The sequence below is a fragment of the Rhinolophus hipposideros genome (assembly GCF_964194185.1).
Source record: "Rhinolophus hipposideros genome assembly, chromosome: 23".
In the NCBI taxonomy this organism is placed as follows: domain Eukaryota; kingdom Metazoa; phylum Chordata; class Mammalia; order Chiroptera; family Rhinolophidae; genus Rhinolophus; species Rhinolophus hipposideros.
In genome coordinates, this window is record NC_138069.1 from 41,392,432 (window position 1) to 41,411,971 (window position 19,540).

The 19,540-nt window shown below is 41.9% G+C and overlaps 1 protein-coding gene across 5 annotated transcripts in view; it reads left to right on the forward strand.

Moving 5' to 3' along the window:
- The first annotated feature begins 1,032 nt into the window (after positions 1-1,032).
- The window catches only part of BAIAP2L1 (BAR/IMD domain containing adaptor protein 2 like 1), a 76,212-nt gene continuing 57,704 nt past the window's right edge, over positions 1,033-19,540 (forward strand). The window contains exon 1 of one of the 5 annotated variants that reach the window (XM_081036162.1): positions 1,033-1,335. In XM_081036162.1, coding sequence (XP_080892288.1) covers positions 1,285-1,335 — 51 coding nt within the window. In that variant the 5' untranslated portion in view covers positions 1,033-1,284. The remainder of the gene's footprint in view (positions 1,336-19,540) is intronic. The other 4 variants (XM_081036164.1, XM_081036160.1, XM_081036161.1 and 1 more) reach the window with 4 other exon arrangements.

Consider the following 19,540-nt stretch of genomic DNA (forward strand, 5'->3'; position numbering starts at 1 on the left):
CTGCCACTCTTGTGGGGTGAATGTCTCTGATGCTAAATGGTGATTCCTGTTAGAAGAAGCCTATTCTGGATCCTCAGGGACGAGGCTGGGGCTGGAGCTGGGGTGGAGACATTACAGGGAGCGTCAGCAGCCACTGCACTGAGTACCTGCACAACTCCTCAGCTCAGCTCGGGTGTCTAAACCTAGTCACGATCTTATGAATAGCACGGTTAAGTTGCAGAGTTAAAACTCGTTCTCAACGCGAAGCTTAAACACATACTGCTATTCCTATAACCAGATCTTGGTATTTATTAAATTTTTTATGTATGAGGAGTTTCCCAAAGTGCAAGTGACCCTGTCCATCTACGAGAGCCCGTGCCACGGGGTACCCCATCTTTGGGGTCAGCGAGAGGGGTGTGCGGGAAGGGGTCAAGCGGGGAAATTAACGCAACTGGGGTACGTGGGTCCCTTTGCCCGCAGTCCGCAAAAGGCAGGGCTGAGAGTGGGGTGAGCGCCCGCTGAGAGTGTGGGTGTTGGGAACTCTGGGACCAACCCCGTGCGGGACACTAGAGGGCTCTAGGACCACAGAGGTCTGGCCGCTCTTCGTGCGAGCCCTGTGTAAGCAGAACAGCAACGCGGGCTACAGACTCCTTGCGAGGTCCAGTGTCTAGGTCCCTACGTCACCTGGAGCTCCCCGCCGGAAGCGAAAGGGCGCAGGTTGTCCACCCAGCTGGTTGCACCGCAGGTGGGAACGCCCCGCCCCGTTGGCCCAACTCCCCTTTGCCCCCGCCCACTCTGGCCGCTCGGCCCCGCCCACCCGGCAGCCTCACGTGGGGGCTCTCCCGCCCACTTGGCCCATCCGGCCTCCGCCCCGCCCACCTGGGCCGCTCAGACCCTCCCACCACGGCTCGGCCCTCCTCCTCCCCGCCCCCCCGGCGGCTGCCCCGCCCCCCGTGGCCCCGCCCCCCGGCCGCCTCAGGTGGGGCCGCCCCGCCCCCCCGGCGGCTGCCCCGCCCCCCGTGGCCCCGCCCCCCGGCCGCCTCAGGTGGGGCCGCCTGGCCCGGCCCGCTCGTCCAGCTGGCGTCAGGCCGCGTCGCCCCAGCTCCTCGCGCTCTTCCGCGGCGGCGCTGCGAGTTTGACATTTTGGCGGCGGAGGCGCGCGCGGGCACTCGCGGGCCGTCGGCGGGGGTGGCGGCCGACCTTCCAGGGCCCCTCAGTCGCGCCCCGGCGCTCCCGCCGCCCGGGTCGGGCGACCACGAGGCCCGGCCGCATCCTCCCGCGCTCGCCCGCCCGGCGGCTGCAGCCATGTCGAAGGGGCCAGAGGAGGTGAACCGGCTCACCGAGAGCACCTACCGGGTAAGCGCGCCTGGGGCGGAAGACCCGCGGGGCCGGGGCGCGGGGCGCGGGGCGCGGGGTGCGGGGCGCGGGGCGCGGGGCCGGGGCGCGGGGCGCGGAAGCGGGGCGGCCCCGCCGGCCGAAGGTCGGGCTGTTTTACCTGGTGGGTGGGACGGGGACTTTACGCGGGAATGGGCTCCCCTCCCCCTCCCGGCTCCGAGCGGCCCGGGGGCTCCGTAGTTCACCCCCGCGTGTGCGGGGGCGTTGGGGAGGCGGGAGCACGTGCCATCGGGGCCGCGCCCTGCTCCCGCGGCGCCTCGGGGTCGGTGGCCGCCCGGCGTGGCTGCCGCGCCCGAGCTCCCCGGGACCGGCGCGGGGCCCGTTTCCTCCGAGGCCGGACGGCGCCGGGGAAGGCGGGAGGAAGTGCAGGTAGCCGGGGAGCGCCAGGTGAGCCGCGCGCGGCGCCGGGACGCCGCTGGGCGGCGGGGCTGCGTGGGTCCCGGGGCCGCGTGGCCGAGGCGTGACACCCGCTCCCGCGGACCCGCTCCTCGCGCGCAGCTCCCAGTCCTGCGTGGCGTTTACCCGTCGATTGTTTTGGGAGGCTATTGGAGTTAACGAACATCCGAGGCGTTCGTAAAACTGACCTAACTTCAAGGAATGCCTGGATGGGCGCTCGCTGAGCTTGCATCTGTTGTATTATGGGAGAATTTTTCCAGAAACACACGCAGACTGAGGCTCAGTGGTCAGTCTAGTAAGTTTAAATACTTATAAATGAATTCCATGTGAAATAAGATATGCGTTTAATCATCTGCTATTAATAGAATACAAAACGACTTTTGTTTTAAATTCAGCGTCGGCTCATGGAACCCCCGAGACCTTCAAGTTCTCCAAATTCATCGGTGGTCATTTTTAAGGCCCGCAGTGTGGTCGTTTTTATCGATTTTTTTTTTTAAACCCTAAAATTTGGATTCTAGATTTGCAAGGTCTGTGTGAATTCCTAAAATCAGAGGAGTTTATTGACTTGTTGGATAAGAATTTTAAGAGAGCATGAAACTATGTTCATAATCTATCCTTTGAAGTTCCAAAAATTGATTCCCTTCAATTGAGTCCCTGAATACACAAAATACTGTAACGTGAATTATATTTTATAGATACGGTAGACACAGCATTTTGGGGCTTAGTACGTCACTGTGACCAAAATCTGTTCCTTACTCATGTGTGTCCTCAGTAGAGGGTAAATTTCAGAAATCCCACAGACGTGAATGTTAAAGTTTTACATAGTATTGAGATTTTTAACATTAAATTGTTCCTGAAGATGGTAGATCGGGAAGTGTGGGGTGTTTTTAAAGTATGTAAATAAATCATCCTTATTCTTAGGCTGGGGTGTACTAGCTACTCTGATGACTGTCAGTTAAGGGAGAAATGTATGTAATTAAAGAATGCAGATCATTGCAATTTTGAGGTGGAGCCTAAGTGTCCGCAGGGCCACAAAAGCTTTAAAAAGTGAACACAGAAATTGCTCTTCTCCCACCTCCAAGAATACAGGCACATGTATCTACCTAACCTGAGATATCAACCTGAGATAAGTAATCAAATGCTCCGAAGTAACTCTTCGCTTTTTCTTCCACTTCTTCCTTTTACTTTCAGTGATGACTCCAGAGAAGGGGCTGTGTACTCATGTGAATTATAGTGCCTCAAATGCCAACCTCTTTGGCATGTCACATTCCCCAAGGAATTGGGGCAGGAGGAAAAAAGTGTGGATTTCATAGTTTTGGTTACCTGTATTTGTAGATGTAAGGCAGTGTAAATAATTTTCATATTTTATAAGAAGATCAGAGACCAGTATGTCCCTTTTGCTTTCCATTCCCGAGTGTTTTAAAATATACTGAAAGCTCACAAATGTTTGTTGATTGAGTTTAATCACCATTTCCTCGTTAATGTTTTGAGATCATGTTTTTTTTGTGGAGATGGTGGGATAAGAATGTACAGCTCAAGACAAGTTTATGTGTAATCTATGAAGTGAATGCTGCTAGCTCATGCTTTGGCTATAATGGAAGTGCACAGTGAAATTTTACATTCACAGATCTGATTGAAAGCCTGAAATCCTTTCACCACTTCCTCCCTGGGTTCTTCCTCCCCAGCCCACCTGCCCACTACCAAAGCTGAAAACAGTTTAAGCTTAATGTGGTAAAAATCTGGCAGTGTTGATGAATGTAGTTCTTTTAAAAAGAGACTTCCTTTATGTTACCTAGCAATCTACAATGTTTTACTAATAGAAACAAAACCTAACCAGGTGTGTTTACCAGAGCCACCTGCAAATGAGATTTTATGACTTGGTTGTATGGGTTTTAGATTTTTTTTAATACTCAAATTTCTCCCACTTTGAAATAAAGGAATAAATTCTTTAGAGAGAATGGGGGATTATAAAGTAGTGTGATCCTCTGTATGCAGTATCAAATACCTTTATATGTTTATATGCAGAGTTTTCTAAATATGTACTTAGACAAATGATTACAGGAGATCCATGCTGAATCCCAGGGGGAATGTCTGTTTTCTGGCTTCACAAACAAATGGCATGATAATAAGCCCCAAAATGTCAAACAATGTTACTGTTGTTGATTAAGAGGTAAACCAAAGACCCCTCCCCTTCCCCACACTTTAGTTTATAGTACGCCCATAATTTGCCCTCAGCAGCTTGCTTGTGATTTTGCATGGTTTTCTGATGAGTCCATGCTTCAGTGGTCTGAGGAAGAAATAAAATTCGAAACAAACAAACAAAAACACCCTTAATTAAGAGTAACCACAGCCTTCCTAGAAGTTAGAACTGTTAAAGTCTTAGGAAGTTGAGGAGAGATGGGTGAGACATCATCCAGGTATGTCATACCTACATTAATCTTGCTAAAGCAGCAGTGAATGCGGGGGAGGGGAGAATGACACTTACAAAGGAAAGGGACACGGAAGTCTTTCTTTAAATGTCACCTTCTCAGGCCTGTTGAAACAACTCTTTAACATTGAAGATAATACCATCCATCTTGAAACCCTACCTAACTTTACTTTTTCCCCATAGCTTATTGCCTTAGGATATAATACATTTATTAGGTTTATCTCTCTTCCCACTCCAACTAGAATGTGAGCTCCCAAAGGAAAGGAGCTTTGTTTTGTTGTATTTGAGCACTTGAGAAAAGGTCCTGGCACATAGTGGGCATACATATGTATTGAATAAATGGACATTTAATTAATTTAGTAAGCACCTATTGTATGCCAGGCTCCCCCTATGCCTTCACACTTTTCACAGTCTTTGTTTCATTCTAAATATACATCAGCCCTTGAAGTAGATACAGATTTTGTTTGTTTACCATTAGGAAACTGAGCCCAAAGCCTATGAGTGACAGATACCCTCGTGCCGTTTACCATGCCAGCCACCATCCCTCCTATTTTTGTATAGTAATTTGGGTTTTACTGATTAACAAATGCACAAACCAAATTCCTTTTTATAATTCGGTGATCTAAGATGTCACCAGCATTTTTTGTCATTCTGTTGATTCGTCATTATAAGAAAATGAGGTACTTTTGTTCTTTCACTGGGTAAAGCAGGCAATCTAGGCATGTGTACTAGGCTTTGTTTGTTTGTTTAATAGGTTTTTATTGTGGCAACTTGGGTTTCATTGGGGATGTATAAGTGGAAGTCCCGCCCGGTTGGTCTCCAGTGGGGACTGCTATACAGGTCTAGCTTTCACCGCTTAAAATTGCCTTTTATGTTTATTGCTGTAGCTATATACACTATTTGATGTCTTCGTTTGTTCCCACCGCACTACTTTCTTGAGGAATGCTGAAGATAAAATGGGATTTGCAGAAGCCCAGACAATTTGTTCTTGGCTCCACGGTGACAAAAAAGGGGACAGTAAGACTCATGTGCCAGGTAGCGGCAGAAAGGGTTGCCAAGTATCGATATTAAACTGAACAGCTCAGTCTTGTAGCTTTTTGTCTGTGAAAATGAAAATACAAAGCCAAACAATGGATGTCTTTTTCTGTCATAACATTTTTTTCTTGATTGGAAAGAGGTTTTAGAACTATGATAACATGGTGGCTCTGCAGACAGAGCAGCAGCCTTTATTATGAAGTCTGGGAGACTGGGACCACTTGGACAGGTGACACCATTCACAAGTTTCAGGTTCCTTTTGAGTTTACGTTTGTGGCATTCCAGTATTGGGCATTCTTGCCTGGCATTTCTATTGTAATGAGCCACAGGCTGACCTCCAAGGGAAACCTAATGTACGTGAGATTGTAGCACATTGGATTTTTGTTTTCCTCAACATTCTGTACAACTCTTTCTTCAGCAATTCAAAAGTAAAAATTATTATTAAAGCAGCACAAACATTACTTTAAATTCTGTTGGCATTTGCAAATATATTTTTTATTTCTAAAACTTTCTATTGAACTGTAATTAATATACACACAGAAAGGTGTGCGTAGGTGTGTATAGCTCACTAAATTGTCACTAATGGGACATACCTGAGTAACCAATACCCAGATCAAGCAGTAGACCATGACCAGCCCCCCTGAAGTCTTGGGTATCACCTTCTGGGTTACTACACCCCCTCCAAGGTAACGACTCTCCTAACTTCTCACGGCACTCATTAGTTTGGCCTGTTTTATCTGCCTTCGATGACTTGGTGTGTTTGTCAGATTCATCCACATCATTGGAGTAATTGTAGTTGGTTCATTCTTTTTGCTGTGTAGTAAGTAGTCCACGGTGAGAATATATCACATTTTATCTCTTCTCTCGAAGGGGATTCAAGTTGTTTTCAGACAACTCCAGGATATGAAATGCTACGATGAACATTCTAGTACGTCTGATGAGCATAGGCCTCCCTTTCTCTTGGGTATATACATAGCTGTAGATTTGCTGGGTTATAAGCAATATTTAGCTTTGGTAGAAACTGTCATGCAGCTTTGCAAAGTGGTTGTACCAATTACATTCCCACCAGCAGTGCGTCAGAGTTCCTGCTGTTCTGTGATCCTCATCAAAAGTCGATATTTTCCTTCCTTTTAATTTTGGCCTCTCTGATGGGTGTGTGCAAATAAAAGTTTTTAGTTAAAGACAAAACTTGTGTGCCCCAGGCTTGCTGGTTGGAGTCTGAAACTGCAGCAGGAGCCTGATCTCGATAGGGGTTACTTAATGTCAGGAGACAGAACCAGGACCTGGGAACGAGTCTGAGAGAGGCATTACAGTTGTGGTATTCAGGAGAATAAAACATAAGTTTACGTTTCTTAGGCTCCAAAACTATCATAGCTGAACACATCAAAGGGTTTGATTGTGTAATCGATGTTGGTGGCATAGATGAGCCATATTTAAACAAACTGCAGTGCTGGGGGCATGCAGAGCTAGGGATAATTGAATTTTCTTGTTAACTGAGTATTAACGAAAGTACCTTTCACGTCCTTTTTATGTGTTTTTGAAAATATACCTACTTTACTGTTACAGGCATAATAGACTAATTGAAAACATTTTTTTCAATGAGTTACAGTTGAATGAAGAGGTTTTAAGACTAGTACTTTGTGAAGGAAATGTTATTTTTAATTGGGGTCTTCTCCCCACTTAGATTGTACATGTTTGAGAACAAGCCCCCAAATTATATTTCTTAGCATTTCCAACACTCAGTCATTTTTTTTTATGTGTGTGTATGGGCTTCAATCACAGAGTTCTATTAAACTGTACTTTTCTCCAAGCCCAGAAAATTTCCAGAATTTCTATGAATATTTACACTGAAAGTAAAAGTCACTCGGAGACACAACCCAGAGATAACACCATTAGCTCTTGTCCCTCTTTCTAATATTTTTCAGCACATCTTTCTATGTCAGTCAGTATTTTTTGCCACATTTTGATGACTCCACATTTTGATGCTCTGTTCTTCTTCATCATGTATTGACCCAGTCCCCTGTTGTTGGACATAAGGTCATTGCCAGTACTTTGCTATTAAAGCACTGCAGTGACCATCATTGCAGATAGAGCTTTGTGCAGGCCTGTGGTGTTTTCCTTAAGCTAAATCCCCAAGAGGGAATGTGGGTCAGAGGGTAGGTACGTTTTAAAGCATATTTGCTGCACATTGTAAAATCCCGTCCAGAAAACATGCCCCAAATTATGCTGTAATCTGATTGTGTGAGAATGCTCTTTTCCAGAACCCCAACCAATAAAGTAGATCTTTTCAAACCACTTCCTCTTTTATAACCCATAGAGGGGCTTTCTTTTTTTAACAGTAGTAAAAGATGTATATTTATGTCGTAGCTTATGGATATTGGTCAGAATACCCGAGATTTCATGTCTACCACTGTTGGGTATAATTTCCCACATAAACTTTGTACTTGTAGATGTGTACAGAATAATTACAGCTCTGTGAACTTTCAGGTCTGTATACTTTTGTTCTTATTTTCCTCACCCTTGACTTTATACTTCTATTTATGTTTCCCAGGCCTTGAGTCCTTCTAGTTTATCTTTTTTTTAGGGACTCTGTTCTGTTTGTAACAGCTGCCTCAGATCTTTGTGGATAAAGCTGAAACTCCTGTAAATGAAGTAGAATGTTGCTGCTTTCTCTCTCATTCAAAACTAAATGAAAAATATTACCAGAATGTGTTTTCCAACTCAGGGAGCAAAATAAATGAGCACCCTAGTGAGATCATCTGTTCTAGAACTACCTGTGCTTCAGAGAGAGCAGCAGGTGGGTAAGGATGCCGTCAGTTTTGTTACTTAAACTGTTTCCATTTATATGGTACTTTGGAGATTTAAAAGTCCCTAAACAAGAGCAATTCCTTCACTGAAACTCCCGAAGGATAGCAATGGCTCACTCGAGGTCTGCACTGAGGGAGACCTTACTTCTTACTTACATTCTACCTTCTGGAGTGTTTACATTTTCTTTTGTGAGTGGACGACTTTTATAATGTTTAAGCTAAAAAAAAATGATACATCTATATACTCCATTTTAAGGGGCAAAAAGTTTAAAAAGCTAAGCCATTTTTTACCTGTTTGCAAATTAACATTTCAAAGATAAACCTAATTTAAAATCTTACCATTTTTCTCTTAGTTTTGACTTACAGGAGTATGTTTTTTAACATTTACTCACCTGAGACTATGAATGAAACAGAAAAAGAATTCAACTAAACCCGAGAACGCCCAAATTCCAGTTCTTATAAGTATCTTTTAAAATCTTTGTTCCTGATGTTGCAAGCAGCTGTATCATTGAAGGGTACAAAGACAGTAATAACAAGACCAAGAAAAGGTACAAAAGTAGTAATAACAGCCTGTCAAAAGTGAGTAGGGATAAAAGTCCAGATGACAAGAATACAAAAGTACAGATGACAAGAATAAACACGGGAAAGAGCAGGTTTCAGATGATCAGAACAGATCTCAGATGATCAGTTCGACCACCCGACACCCTGAATGCTTCTCCTCAGCTTCCGAGAAGGAGCAGCCCTGTCCCGAGTTAGGGAGAGGCGAGAGGAATGCAGGAGTCAGCCCTGGTCACCTTATGCCTGGCAGATACGGTGCCTGAGACCTCAGCTAACAGACCGATCCATTTCTGGCCACAAAAACTCAAGTGGCAAAAGAAAGTCACAATGATAATTCCTGATACTTAAGTGCTAGAATTTGGGGGGAGTAAAACCTTAACGGTGTATTTTATCATCGCATGGGCTCCCTTGCACGCTTGGAGGAGCCTGAGGTGCAAGGCGCTAACCATGGACAGTACAATATACACATATATCTAAGTTAAACATAGAAAACATCCTTCTTACTTGACTCTCAGTCCAGCTGTGCCCTTAGAAAAATGACTTCTTCAGCTGAACAGTCCATTCTTTGTGTTATCTCAGATTTTCATATGTACTCGATAATGCCCTGTTTCTCCATTTGACCTTGTGCTTCAGTTTTCTCATCTTAAGTAAGGATGACAATAGTAGCCACCTCCTATGATTGTTGTGAGGGTGACACGGGATAATACGTGAAAGCACGTAGAACAGTGTGTTAGCTGTTAGCAGTAGTGGCATGTGGTTACTAGACTGGAACACCATAAGAGCACTGATTTTCGTCTGTTCACTGCTCATCCCTAGTTTCTTATCCCAGAGTGACTGACACATAGGTGGAGCTGAGTAGATTTTGATAAAAGACGATGTGGAAAGTATCAGCACAAAGTTTTCTCTCTGTCCATGAGCTGTCCACTCTTTGAAGGTTGTTTTGTTTTTGTTTTTGTTTTTTTGTTTTTTGGGGTTTTTTTACCCTTCATTGTTCTGTTGCATAGCAACAACTCAGAGATATTTGTTGACTAAATACTGAAGGTTTATGTTTATCACAGGGTTGTCAGTAAATCCTCACCTGCTCCATGGCCAGTGGGACTCTGAGCCCTCACAATAATAGTTTCCATGTTTGAGCACCTGTTTTTATATGTGCCTCACTTCCCACCTACACGCATTCTTTCTGCAGCTATTTATTTATTTATTTATTTATTTATTTATTTATTTATTTATTTTTTGCGCGCACCACAGCTGTGCCAAGCACTAGCCACCACTGGGACCCACACAGGAAGAAAGACAGTCCGCACTTTTCTGCAGTTTATGGTAATAAACAGGACAACAATGCCCAATTTTAGCATCTCCAGCCTTTCCCCTCCATTGTCATCAATTATGTGTCCTTGCTCCTCCCCCTTGTCTCTCCCAGAGGGGTCCTGCCTTTCCCAGTTCAGTTCTTGGCACTTTGTTTTGTCTTGGATTGGAAGAAAGAAGGAAAAGATTACTATACATGCAGGTTAAGTTCAAGAGGAGTTTTTTAGGCAATTTGTGAGAAGTCTTTGGGAAGTTAGCTATATGAAAGACGTAGATGGGAAACAACAACAATAAAAATGTTTTAGAAATTTTTATTCCCCTTACTGGTATCTGAGAAATGTAAGTAATGAACTTGAGCTATTTTAAAATTATTTTGGAGTTTTGAACAGTATTTCTCAGATTGTAAAGGCTGTAATGTAAGTGCAAAGCAAAAGCACGATGACTCATTTCATGGGGTCTAGTTGAGAAGTTCACTAGAATTACCCCAGATACTATTACAAGAGTGGCTTTTGGAAAGAACTAGTGAACTTAAAAAAAAAAAACTCACTTGCTATATGAAATCATTAATTTACTTTGATTTGGTAAAGTTCTTATTACCTATTGAGTACTTTGGGGCTTTTTAAACAAATGTGATTGAGCACGTGAATCATTCTGTCCTGCAAATTCGCTACTAGCTTTTTGTTCCATGACACACCTTTTAAAAACAAGGAGGCAGACGAGAACCCTTAACCAAACAGTCCTGTGCTCTGTAGCCTTCACAATATGTATCTGTTGACAGTTATTTAGTACCAGTAACTACACAATTACTGTATGACATTTGGGATAAAGTTATATATTTCTAAATGATATTCAAGTAATATTAAAGATGTTTGCATTTCTTATTTTCGCCATGTCAGTCTGGACTGCCTTGGAATTTTTTCTTTCCTATCTCCCTGTTAAACTGTACATTTTCAAGGCCTATAACCCTTTCCTCATTCATCTTTGTGTTCTCTACGTCCAGCGTAGGGCTGGACTAACTTTAGATATATAATACAGATTGAACAAATGTATGATTGTTTCAAGGGCCCAAATGTAAGAAAGATTTTACAGAGTTAGTGGAGTGAAACATAAGTAAACATGTTGTGTAGTACTTGCCATGATCTCATCTCCTATCTCGAGGGAATGGGGGGGGGGAGAAAATACCAGGAAAAAAGGCACATTTTCAGATTCTGACTGGAACTTATATAGTGGTCATCCTGGTATGTGGCTGTAGAAACGATTGTGTTTCCATTCTTTCGAATAAGAATATGTACCTCTACAAACCAAGCAAAAATGGATACTCATATTATCATAGTTGGAATTGGTTTTTACTTGCGTCTCTCAGGTGCTACTTCCTATGAAGTTCAAGGTCCAAAAATTGTTTGAATTTTGGGATAGAGTCCCTAAATCTGTTCAGTGGAGACCAGTGTGGCCCAGATGTTGTTACAATGTCTGTTAGCCTAATTGCCAAGGCTCGGAATCCCTGCTTTTGGCCCAAAAGCTTTCTTGGCACTGCCAGGAAATATGTAACTATATGGAGCTATAGCACCTGCTGGATCTTGGCCACAGCAATCGTCTGCACTTGAACTCCAAGGAAAAGTGGTTTCAAATGATTCCACCCACAGACAAGTATAAAACTCTAGTGTTTTAAGCAGAATGAAACTTTCTAGTGTTGAACTGAGTTCTGACATTATTTTTTCTTCAAGTTACTTTATCAGATGGTCATGAACTCAGGTTGCCTGTAATTTGGTTCTCCTTCCACATTAAAAAAAAAAAAATGAAAACCTGTATTCTTACACTAATTTACTGGGTGAGATACCTCTGGGACTTAATTTGCTAGACACGCTTAATAATTTCATCCAAAAATTTTGAACAGTTGTAAAACACTCTTACTTTCTCCCACCAGTGTGTTGGCACCTTTTTGTTTTGCTTAAGGATGTTTTTGTTTCAGAACAGCCTTGCTGCCTAAATGAGTAGAGAATAGGGAAAGTGGAGTGTCATAGAAATCTGTTTCTTTAAACAATGAAATGAAAAGTTGTGGAGATGTGATTGCTTCTAGTAATGTGTCTTAAAAGGTAGTGATACATACCCTTCTAGATGATCACACTGGTTCTCATCGTTTGGTTGGTTCTAAAGGAGCTCGGGATCTATAGTAATAGGTGTTCTCAGAATTCTCTGAGAACATTCTAGGAGAGGCAAAGCCCCAAGAGGTGGCCCTGTGCTTCCCTGACCATTGGCCCAGTGGCTCATGCTCAGGTCTTGTGGGGTGGAGCCATGTACCCCTGTGGGCCTCACAGCTTATTTTCTAGCATGCCCTTTGCACTCTGAAGGACCACTTTGGCAGAAGTAATTCTTTATAAACCAAAGCCTGGATGACGGATAAAGAAAGGAAAGGAAGAATGAAAGCAAAACAATGTTTAAGTCATAGTGAAAGTTTTCTGGGTAGGCTGAAGATTTCCTATGAAACTACCTTAAAAGGACCCAGTAATTGGGCCGGCCCGGTGGCGCAGGTGGTTAGAACTCCATGCTCCTAACTCCGAAGGCTGCCGGTTCGATTCCCACATGGGCCAGTGGGCTCTCAACAACCAAAAAAAAAAAAAGGACCCAGTAATTACCTAATACTTAATTTATTGCCTGGAGACACATTGGCCAAAGTTCTTCTCCAATCATAGCTGGAAAGACAACTGCTAATCCAGTAGGAAATTTGTCTCAAAATTGCTGGGTTATCTTTTTCTGCTAATGGGTCTAATTGATTTTCACATAGGAGGGGAAGTTGCTGCCAACAGCTACCTGGGCATAAATGCTTTGCAGCCCATTAGTACTTTTCTGACTGGTCCTGGACCAATGTTCACCAAGGACAGCGGGTGACCTGGCTCTCAATACAGCTGGCTCTTATGTGGTCAGGGTCGCTACAAGCACCCCAGGAATGAGCAGACACACAGCGTGTGGCATTCGGTCTGGCTGTAAGGATGTGGAGCCTTAATCCTTAGCAGCCTGGGGCATCAGGAAGAGTCAAGGGTTTTTGTTATTGCTGTTTTTCTGCCCCACCCCCCCTTTTTTTAACAGAATAGTTTTATTGAAGTGTAGTTTATAAACTATAAAATTCATTCATTTTAAGTGTACAAGTCGGTGATTTTTAGTAAATTTTCAGAATTGTGTAACCATCACCATAATCCAATTTTATAACATTTCCATCATCCCAAAAAGGTCCTTTGTGCCCATTTGCTATCATTTCTCACTCTTATCCCCAGACAATCACGAATATAGCTTTGGTTTCTATAGATAGGGCTTTTTTAGACATTTCATAAAAATGGAATCATACAACATGTGGTCTTTTGTGACTGCCTTTTTCACTTAGCATAATGGAGTTCATCTATTTGTAGTGCTTATTAGTACTATATTCCTTTTTATGGCTAAATAACATTCCATTTATGGATTTACCATCTGTTTATCAGTTGATAGACATTTGGGTTGTTTCCAGCAAGATATTTTTTTAAGGACCATATTACTACCTAATACTTAAATTTGGAAAACTATAGGGTTAGGAAGCAAAATTCATAAGGAAAGCTCTGACATTTTCTGATTTTGTAAGCCTGTTATGACTTAGTAGGTAGAGGGCAGAACTTTGCAGCTTTTGTGACCCTTGATTGTAGCTGTTACTTTTAGCTAATGAAGTTGGAAGCAGTGGCCCCGTTACCCCATTTCCAATTTTCAAGGCTAATTGGCCCACTGGGTCACTGTGTCTGTGGCAGTGTGTTTAGATGAGCTGAAGGCACATCATGCAGCCAGTTTATCCATGAGCATATACATCTCTTATATTATAATAATAATAATGATAATAATAATTATCATTATTATTCAGGAACTGCTGCTGATGGGTATACATTGGGCATTGGCTGGTCCAGGCACTGTTCTTGGTGTTGGAGGTGCAGTAGTCCTTGGCCTTAATTCACATGCAGCTCCTACTAAAGAGACAGAGTACACAGTAATATCATGTGAGGTAGTGACAAGCCTTTTTAAAAAAGAGAGGCAAGGAACGGAGCTAGAGGGGGAGGCTGGAGATGGAGGAAGGTATCTTCTCCAGAGGTCTGGAGCTGAGACCCAGGGGGCTGGGTATCCGGTAGAAGAGCCTTCCAGCAGAAGGACGGAATGGCTTTGGCCTGTTCACAGAACAGCCTGAAGGCCATTGTGCCTGGAGCACAGTGATGGGGGTGGAGGAATCGTGGCCACAGCCAAACCTGCCTGATTGCAAGAAGAATCTAGGCTTTGGTGCCTCTTCCATCCTGTTAAAAGGACGAAAGTCACTGGGGACATTAATTCATGATGGACATGAGAGCTGAGGATAAAACTATTACCGTCATGCATCACGTAACGACAGGATAAGTTGTGAGAAATGCATCAATAGGTGATTTTGTCGTTGTACGGACATCATAGTCACACAGACCCAGATGGTACAGCCTACTGCACACCTAGGTGACAAGCCCGTACAGCATGTTACTCTGCTGAATACTGTAGGCATTTGTAACACAATGGCAAGTAATTGTGTATCTCAACATAGAAAAGATCCAGTAAAAACATGGTATAAACAAATGGTTCCCCCGTGTAGGGCACTTACCATGAATGGAGCTGGCAGGACTGGCAGTTGCTCTGGGTGAATCAGTGAGTGAGTGGGGAGTGAACGTGAAGGCCCAGGATGTTACTGTACCCGGCGGAGACTTTGTAAACACTGGGCACTTAGGCTACGCTTAATTTATAAAAATAGTTTTTTTCAATAATAAATTACGGTTAGCTACTGTAATTATAAACTTTAAAATTTTTCAACATTTTGATTCGTCCAATAACTTAGCTTAAAACACACATTGTACACCTGTACAAGAATATTTTCTTTCTTTATATCCTAGTCTATAAGCTGTTTTCTATTAAAAAATTTTGTTTCTAAACTTCTTAAAAACTAAGACACAAACACGTTAGCCTAGGTCCCCACAGGCTCAGGGCCGTCCGTGTCACTGTCCCTGCCTCCATCTCGTCCCACCGGAAGGTCTTCAGGGGCCGTAACACACATGGAGCTGTCACCTCCTGTGAGGACGCCTTCTTCTTTTTGAGGAGGTGTCACTCTTTTCAGAAATACGTCCCTCTCTGGTGGTTTGCTTGGTTTGTTTATTTTCATCATAGATTTGCCTGTAAGCAGGTAATCCACCATGCGCATTCCTATTAATGGAAACCTTTCTATGTGGGGTCCATGTCTGACACTTAAGGAGCTTGTTGAGGTCTGCAAAATCCTTCACTGAATTAATTCTCTTGGGGGTTCTTTTTCTTCTGCAGTTTCTGGGGTACCATACAGAAGTTAAAGAGTAATAAACTCAATATGTACCGGGGTGGGCAAGTCTCAGAGGCATAACATTGAATAAAAAAAGTAAGATGTAAAAGTGAAATGGATTATATACCATTTTATTAAATGCACAAAGCAAAATTATATATTAATTGTGACTAAATATATTGTGTATAAAAGTATAAAATATGAGTTAGAAAGTTAACAGCAGCCTTAATTAGCAGTTCCCTCTGGGGAGAAAAAAAGGGACATGAGATTTGAATGGGGTGGTTCTATAATGCAGTTCTGTTATGTTTTAATTCCTTTTCAGCAGAGGAAATCAATATGACAGTGTTAAATTAACCATTATTAATTCTTGTATGGTAGGTGTGGAACTTTCTTTTTCTTTCCTTTTTTAAGGGAGAGGAAAGGAGGTCAGAAATACTTGTTTGCCTGGGCAGAGTTGGTCCATGCTGTGATGCTATTAGAAGATCAATTTAAAAATCAAGAGTAAGATTATAAGAAAGCTTCTAAAAAGAAAATGAAAAGATTGTAGAGACTCATGGGAGTCTCTTAACTAAAACAGTGCTCCCTTGAAAAGCGTTTTCATCTAACTTCATTGCACAATTCACTTAAAGGAACGTGTATTGAGGCCTGAGGGGTGAGTGCAAAGGTTAGTAGGGAGGCTGGCCAGGCCTGACTCTGCTTCATGTTGCCTATGGAACCTTCAGCAGGGTTTTTAAATTTAGCATCTCAAAGATTTGGTGTCTTACCTGTAAAATGGGGGTAATAATAACTATGTTGTTAGGATCTAATGAGACAACCCATGTGAAATACTAGGCATACAGCCTGAAACAGAGTAGCACTCCATAAATGTCAAAATATATCTCAGGTGGAAAAAAGGAATAAAACGTTCTCAATTGAATAAGGCAGATAATAATACTTTCTATTTCCTTTGTACCGCACACTTCTCTAGAGGTTTTTGTATTCATGGTTTCTCTCATCCTGACGTGACCCTTTGAGGCAGGTGAGCCAGTATCATTTATTTTCATATTACAGAGAGGAAGTGAAGTACCTGTAGACATCTGTGGAAATAGCAGTGTTCATCCATTTGAAGAGCTAATATTTTAGAGCTTTTGTCATGCAGTGTTAATTACTGCAACTGACTCAGTGTGCAATAAGTGTCAGGTGCTTGGAAGAGCACAAAATAAGTGCTCCATAACTATTACTTACTATCTCATTGAATCCTCGTACCTCTCATGGGGTGGAAATTATAATTATTCCCATTTTATAGAGGAGGAGACTGAGGCTCAACAGAGTGGCGATGTGTGATTTGCCCAGGGATTCCAGGCCAAAGTTTTTTTCCTGTTAGGCCCCCCTCCCCCCCATCTCCCTTCCCCCCTCCCAGACCCATTGCTACTGGGATGGCGTGTTACTAATCATAGATAATACAAATTGATTCATGATGCAAGTTGATAGCTAGTAGCATAGATAATACAGATTGAGGGGAACCGAAACATTGTTCACATTTGACTGGTGGGAAGCATTTCTGTGTGTTTATGTATTTGAATCTGAGTCTTTCAGCTCTAACTTAATACTTCAAACAAAAACAATATCTCAGTTGTTTAATTTTCCTTCACCTGGCTTGTGCCCTTCATTCAAGATGGGTATGAAAAACATGACTCTTCTGACCATCTGTTAGCCCACAAGCAGCTGCCTTTTTGCCACATTTACTCTCTAATATTTTCCCTAAAGGCAGGAGATGTAATCAAGTATTGATGATGTTAGTCCAGGAACAGCGGCTTCCCACACGTGGAAGGAGGAAGCAAGATTTTCTACAAATAATGTCCATCTAGAAGTATCTTCAAACATTTAACCCTTTTTAACGGATATTCTTGTCACATGAAATTGAAATGTGTCTTGATTAGTTTAAGCATTTGCAACATTGCTAGGCTAATTTGTATAAAATTGTGTAGAACAAAAAGTATCCAGAATTTCAAGGATACATACGCTGCCTGGATCAAGTTATAAAATTCCCTGTTTACTTAAAGCTTCTAAAATCACTTGTAAAGCTTATTCCAGTGTAACTAATACCCACATTTCTCAACTGAGAAGAGTAAAGCACTGAAATACCAAATAATTTGTCCTTGGTCATGGGGAAAACAGGAAAAACAAATGGAAAGAGAAGCCAGTTTTTAGGAGTTTAAAGTCAGCTCAGTCTAGCCGTAATCGTATTAATTTATGCTTCATAGTCTCATAGTTCCACGCTGGTAAAGATAATAATTTTTCAAAAAATGAAGGAAAAATCTAAATGGTGAGGATGTTAAAACCATCATAAGATTGTATAATTCATTTTAAAATTAAGATCTGTAATTCCACGGGAGTAGAGGAAGTGCATAAGATATGTGGACCAGCTAGAAATGTGGTGGGAAGTGCCTGCAAGTTCCGAGTGGCCTTTTCCCCAGCACTTAACCTGGGATAGCTAACCACTGACTGCCCGGTGCTGCTGAGCTTGTGCAGAAGAACCAGTCCCTCTTCACATGAGACCTGGCACAGTTGGAAGACTGATATCGCCAGTCATTTTATTTCAGCGTAGGCGATTCGTGTTCTTCTTTGAATGGAAATAAAACTCATTCTTCTTGAAACTAGTTTGACAGATTATCCTTCTTGCCAGACAGTAACTGGTGGAATACATGCTAAACTTTTGTTATTCATTATAGTAAAATAGTGCTTCTTGGCCCACTAATACCTTTGATAATTTATTTTGTTTTTATACTTGGTATCTTAAACCTTTTAGTCTTAGTTTAAATTAAAATGGATTTGTTCATTACTACTGGTGATTCTCTAAATTTTAGGCTCTATAAACAGTTTGGGTCTTAACAAGCCCTGACGTAGTATGACCTTTAAACCCAACTGCTGCCCTCCTCCCAAAATGTGGGACCCATCCAATTCACAAGGACATCCACAGCTACTATAAAGTTTTACAGATTTGGAATAAAAAAGCAGCACAGCTTTTTTGTTCCTGGGTTTAAAAATACATGTATTTCAGCTAAAATAAATAGATTAATGCCAAGAGCCAGTATAGAAATGGATTTTCCATTGTTCAAAGAGGCCAACATTTCGGGGGGGGAGGGGAATTTCTGTAGCTAAACCTAAATAATAGAGTTGAAGTATATGTTGAACTTTCAAGCTTAAAAACTCTTGTATTATTTTCTGTGAAGTTGATTGTACTCAGGTCTTAGTTTAACTTTTTTTTCGAGTAGAATCATTTGGACAGTGGTTTATGTTTGGTGTTAACTTTCAAAGTTCTCATTAACTCATTGTTCATGAGATTTTAAGATACGAGTTAAATATATAAACATTTCAAGAATTGTATAAAGAAAACAGATTATATTTTCCCCTTATTTGGTTAAGCTGAACTAAGAATAATCTGAAAAACAAAGATCTGGGCTTCTTTTTGTGACTTCTTATATCCTAGAGAACAGACAGGGATAGCTCTGTATTGGTCTCATATTCTTACTGTCCAGTCTCAGCCTCATAAGATTATTATAAGAACTTAAAGAATTTAAAATGATATTTTAAACTTAGCTTTGTCTTTTTATTAGAACTTATATTCTTACCATCCAGATTTGGTCTCCTAAATTTATTCTGAGAATTTTAAGTAAGATATTTGAAAAATAGTTTTCTCTTTTTACTAGAAAATAACTATTGTCTAATGAAGGTATTAAATTTTAAAAATGATTGAAATCTCATACATTGCTGTTGGGAATCTAAAGTGGTACAGACACTCTGGAAAATAGTTTGGCAGTTTCTTAATAAAGTTAAACACACCTACTATATGGCGCAGCAGTTGAACTCCCAGGTGTTTATCCTAGAGATATGAACAGTTGCATTCACACAAAACCTGTATGTGATTGTCCATATCAAGTTTACTTGTAATTGCCAAAAACTGGAAACCAACCCAAATGTTCAGAGGGTAAATGGATAAACAAATTGTGATACACCCATACTATGGAATACTAGCCAAAAAAAAAAAAAAAGAATAAACTGCTGATACACCCAACAACTTGGATGGTATTTAAGGGCTTTATGCCAAGTGAAAAGTCAAAAGCCAGTCTCAAAAGGTCACATGATTCCATTTATGTAACATTTTTACAATGACAAAAATCGTAGTGATTGAGAACCAGTGGTTGCCAGGCGGTAGGGTTGGTGTGGCCATAAAGGAGTAGCATGAGAGAGATCTCTGTGTTAATGGAACGGTTCTGTATTATAATTGTGGTGATGGTTATACAAATCTGTACATGTGATAAA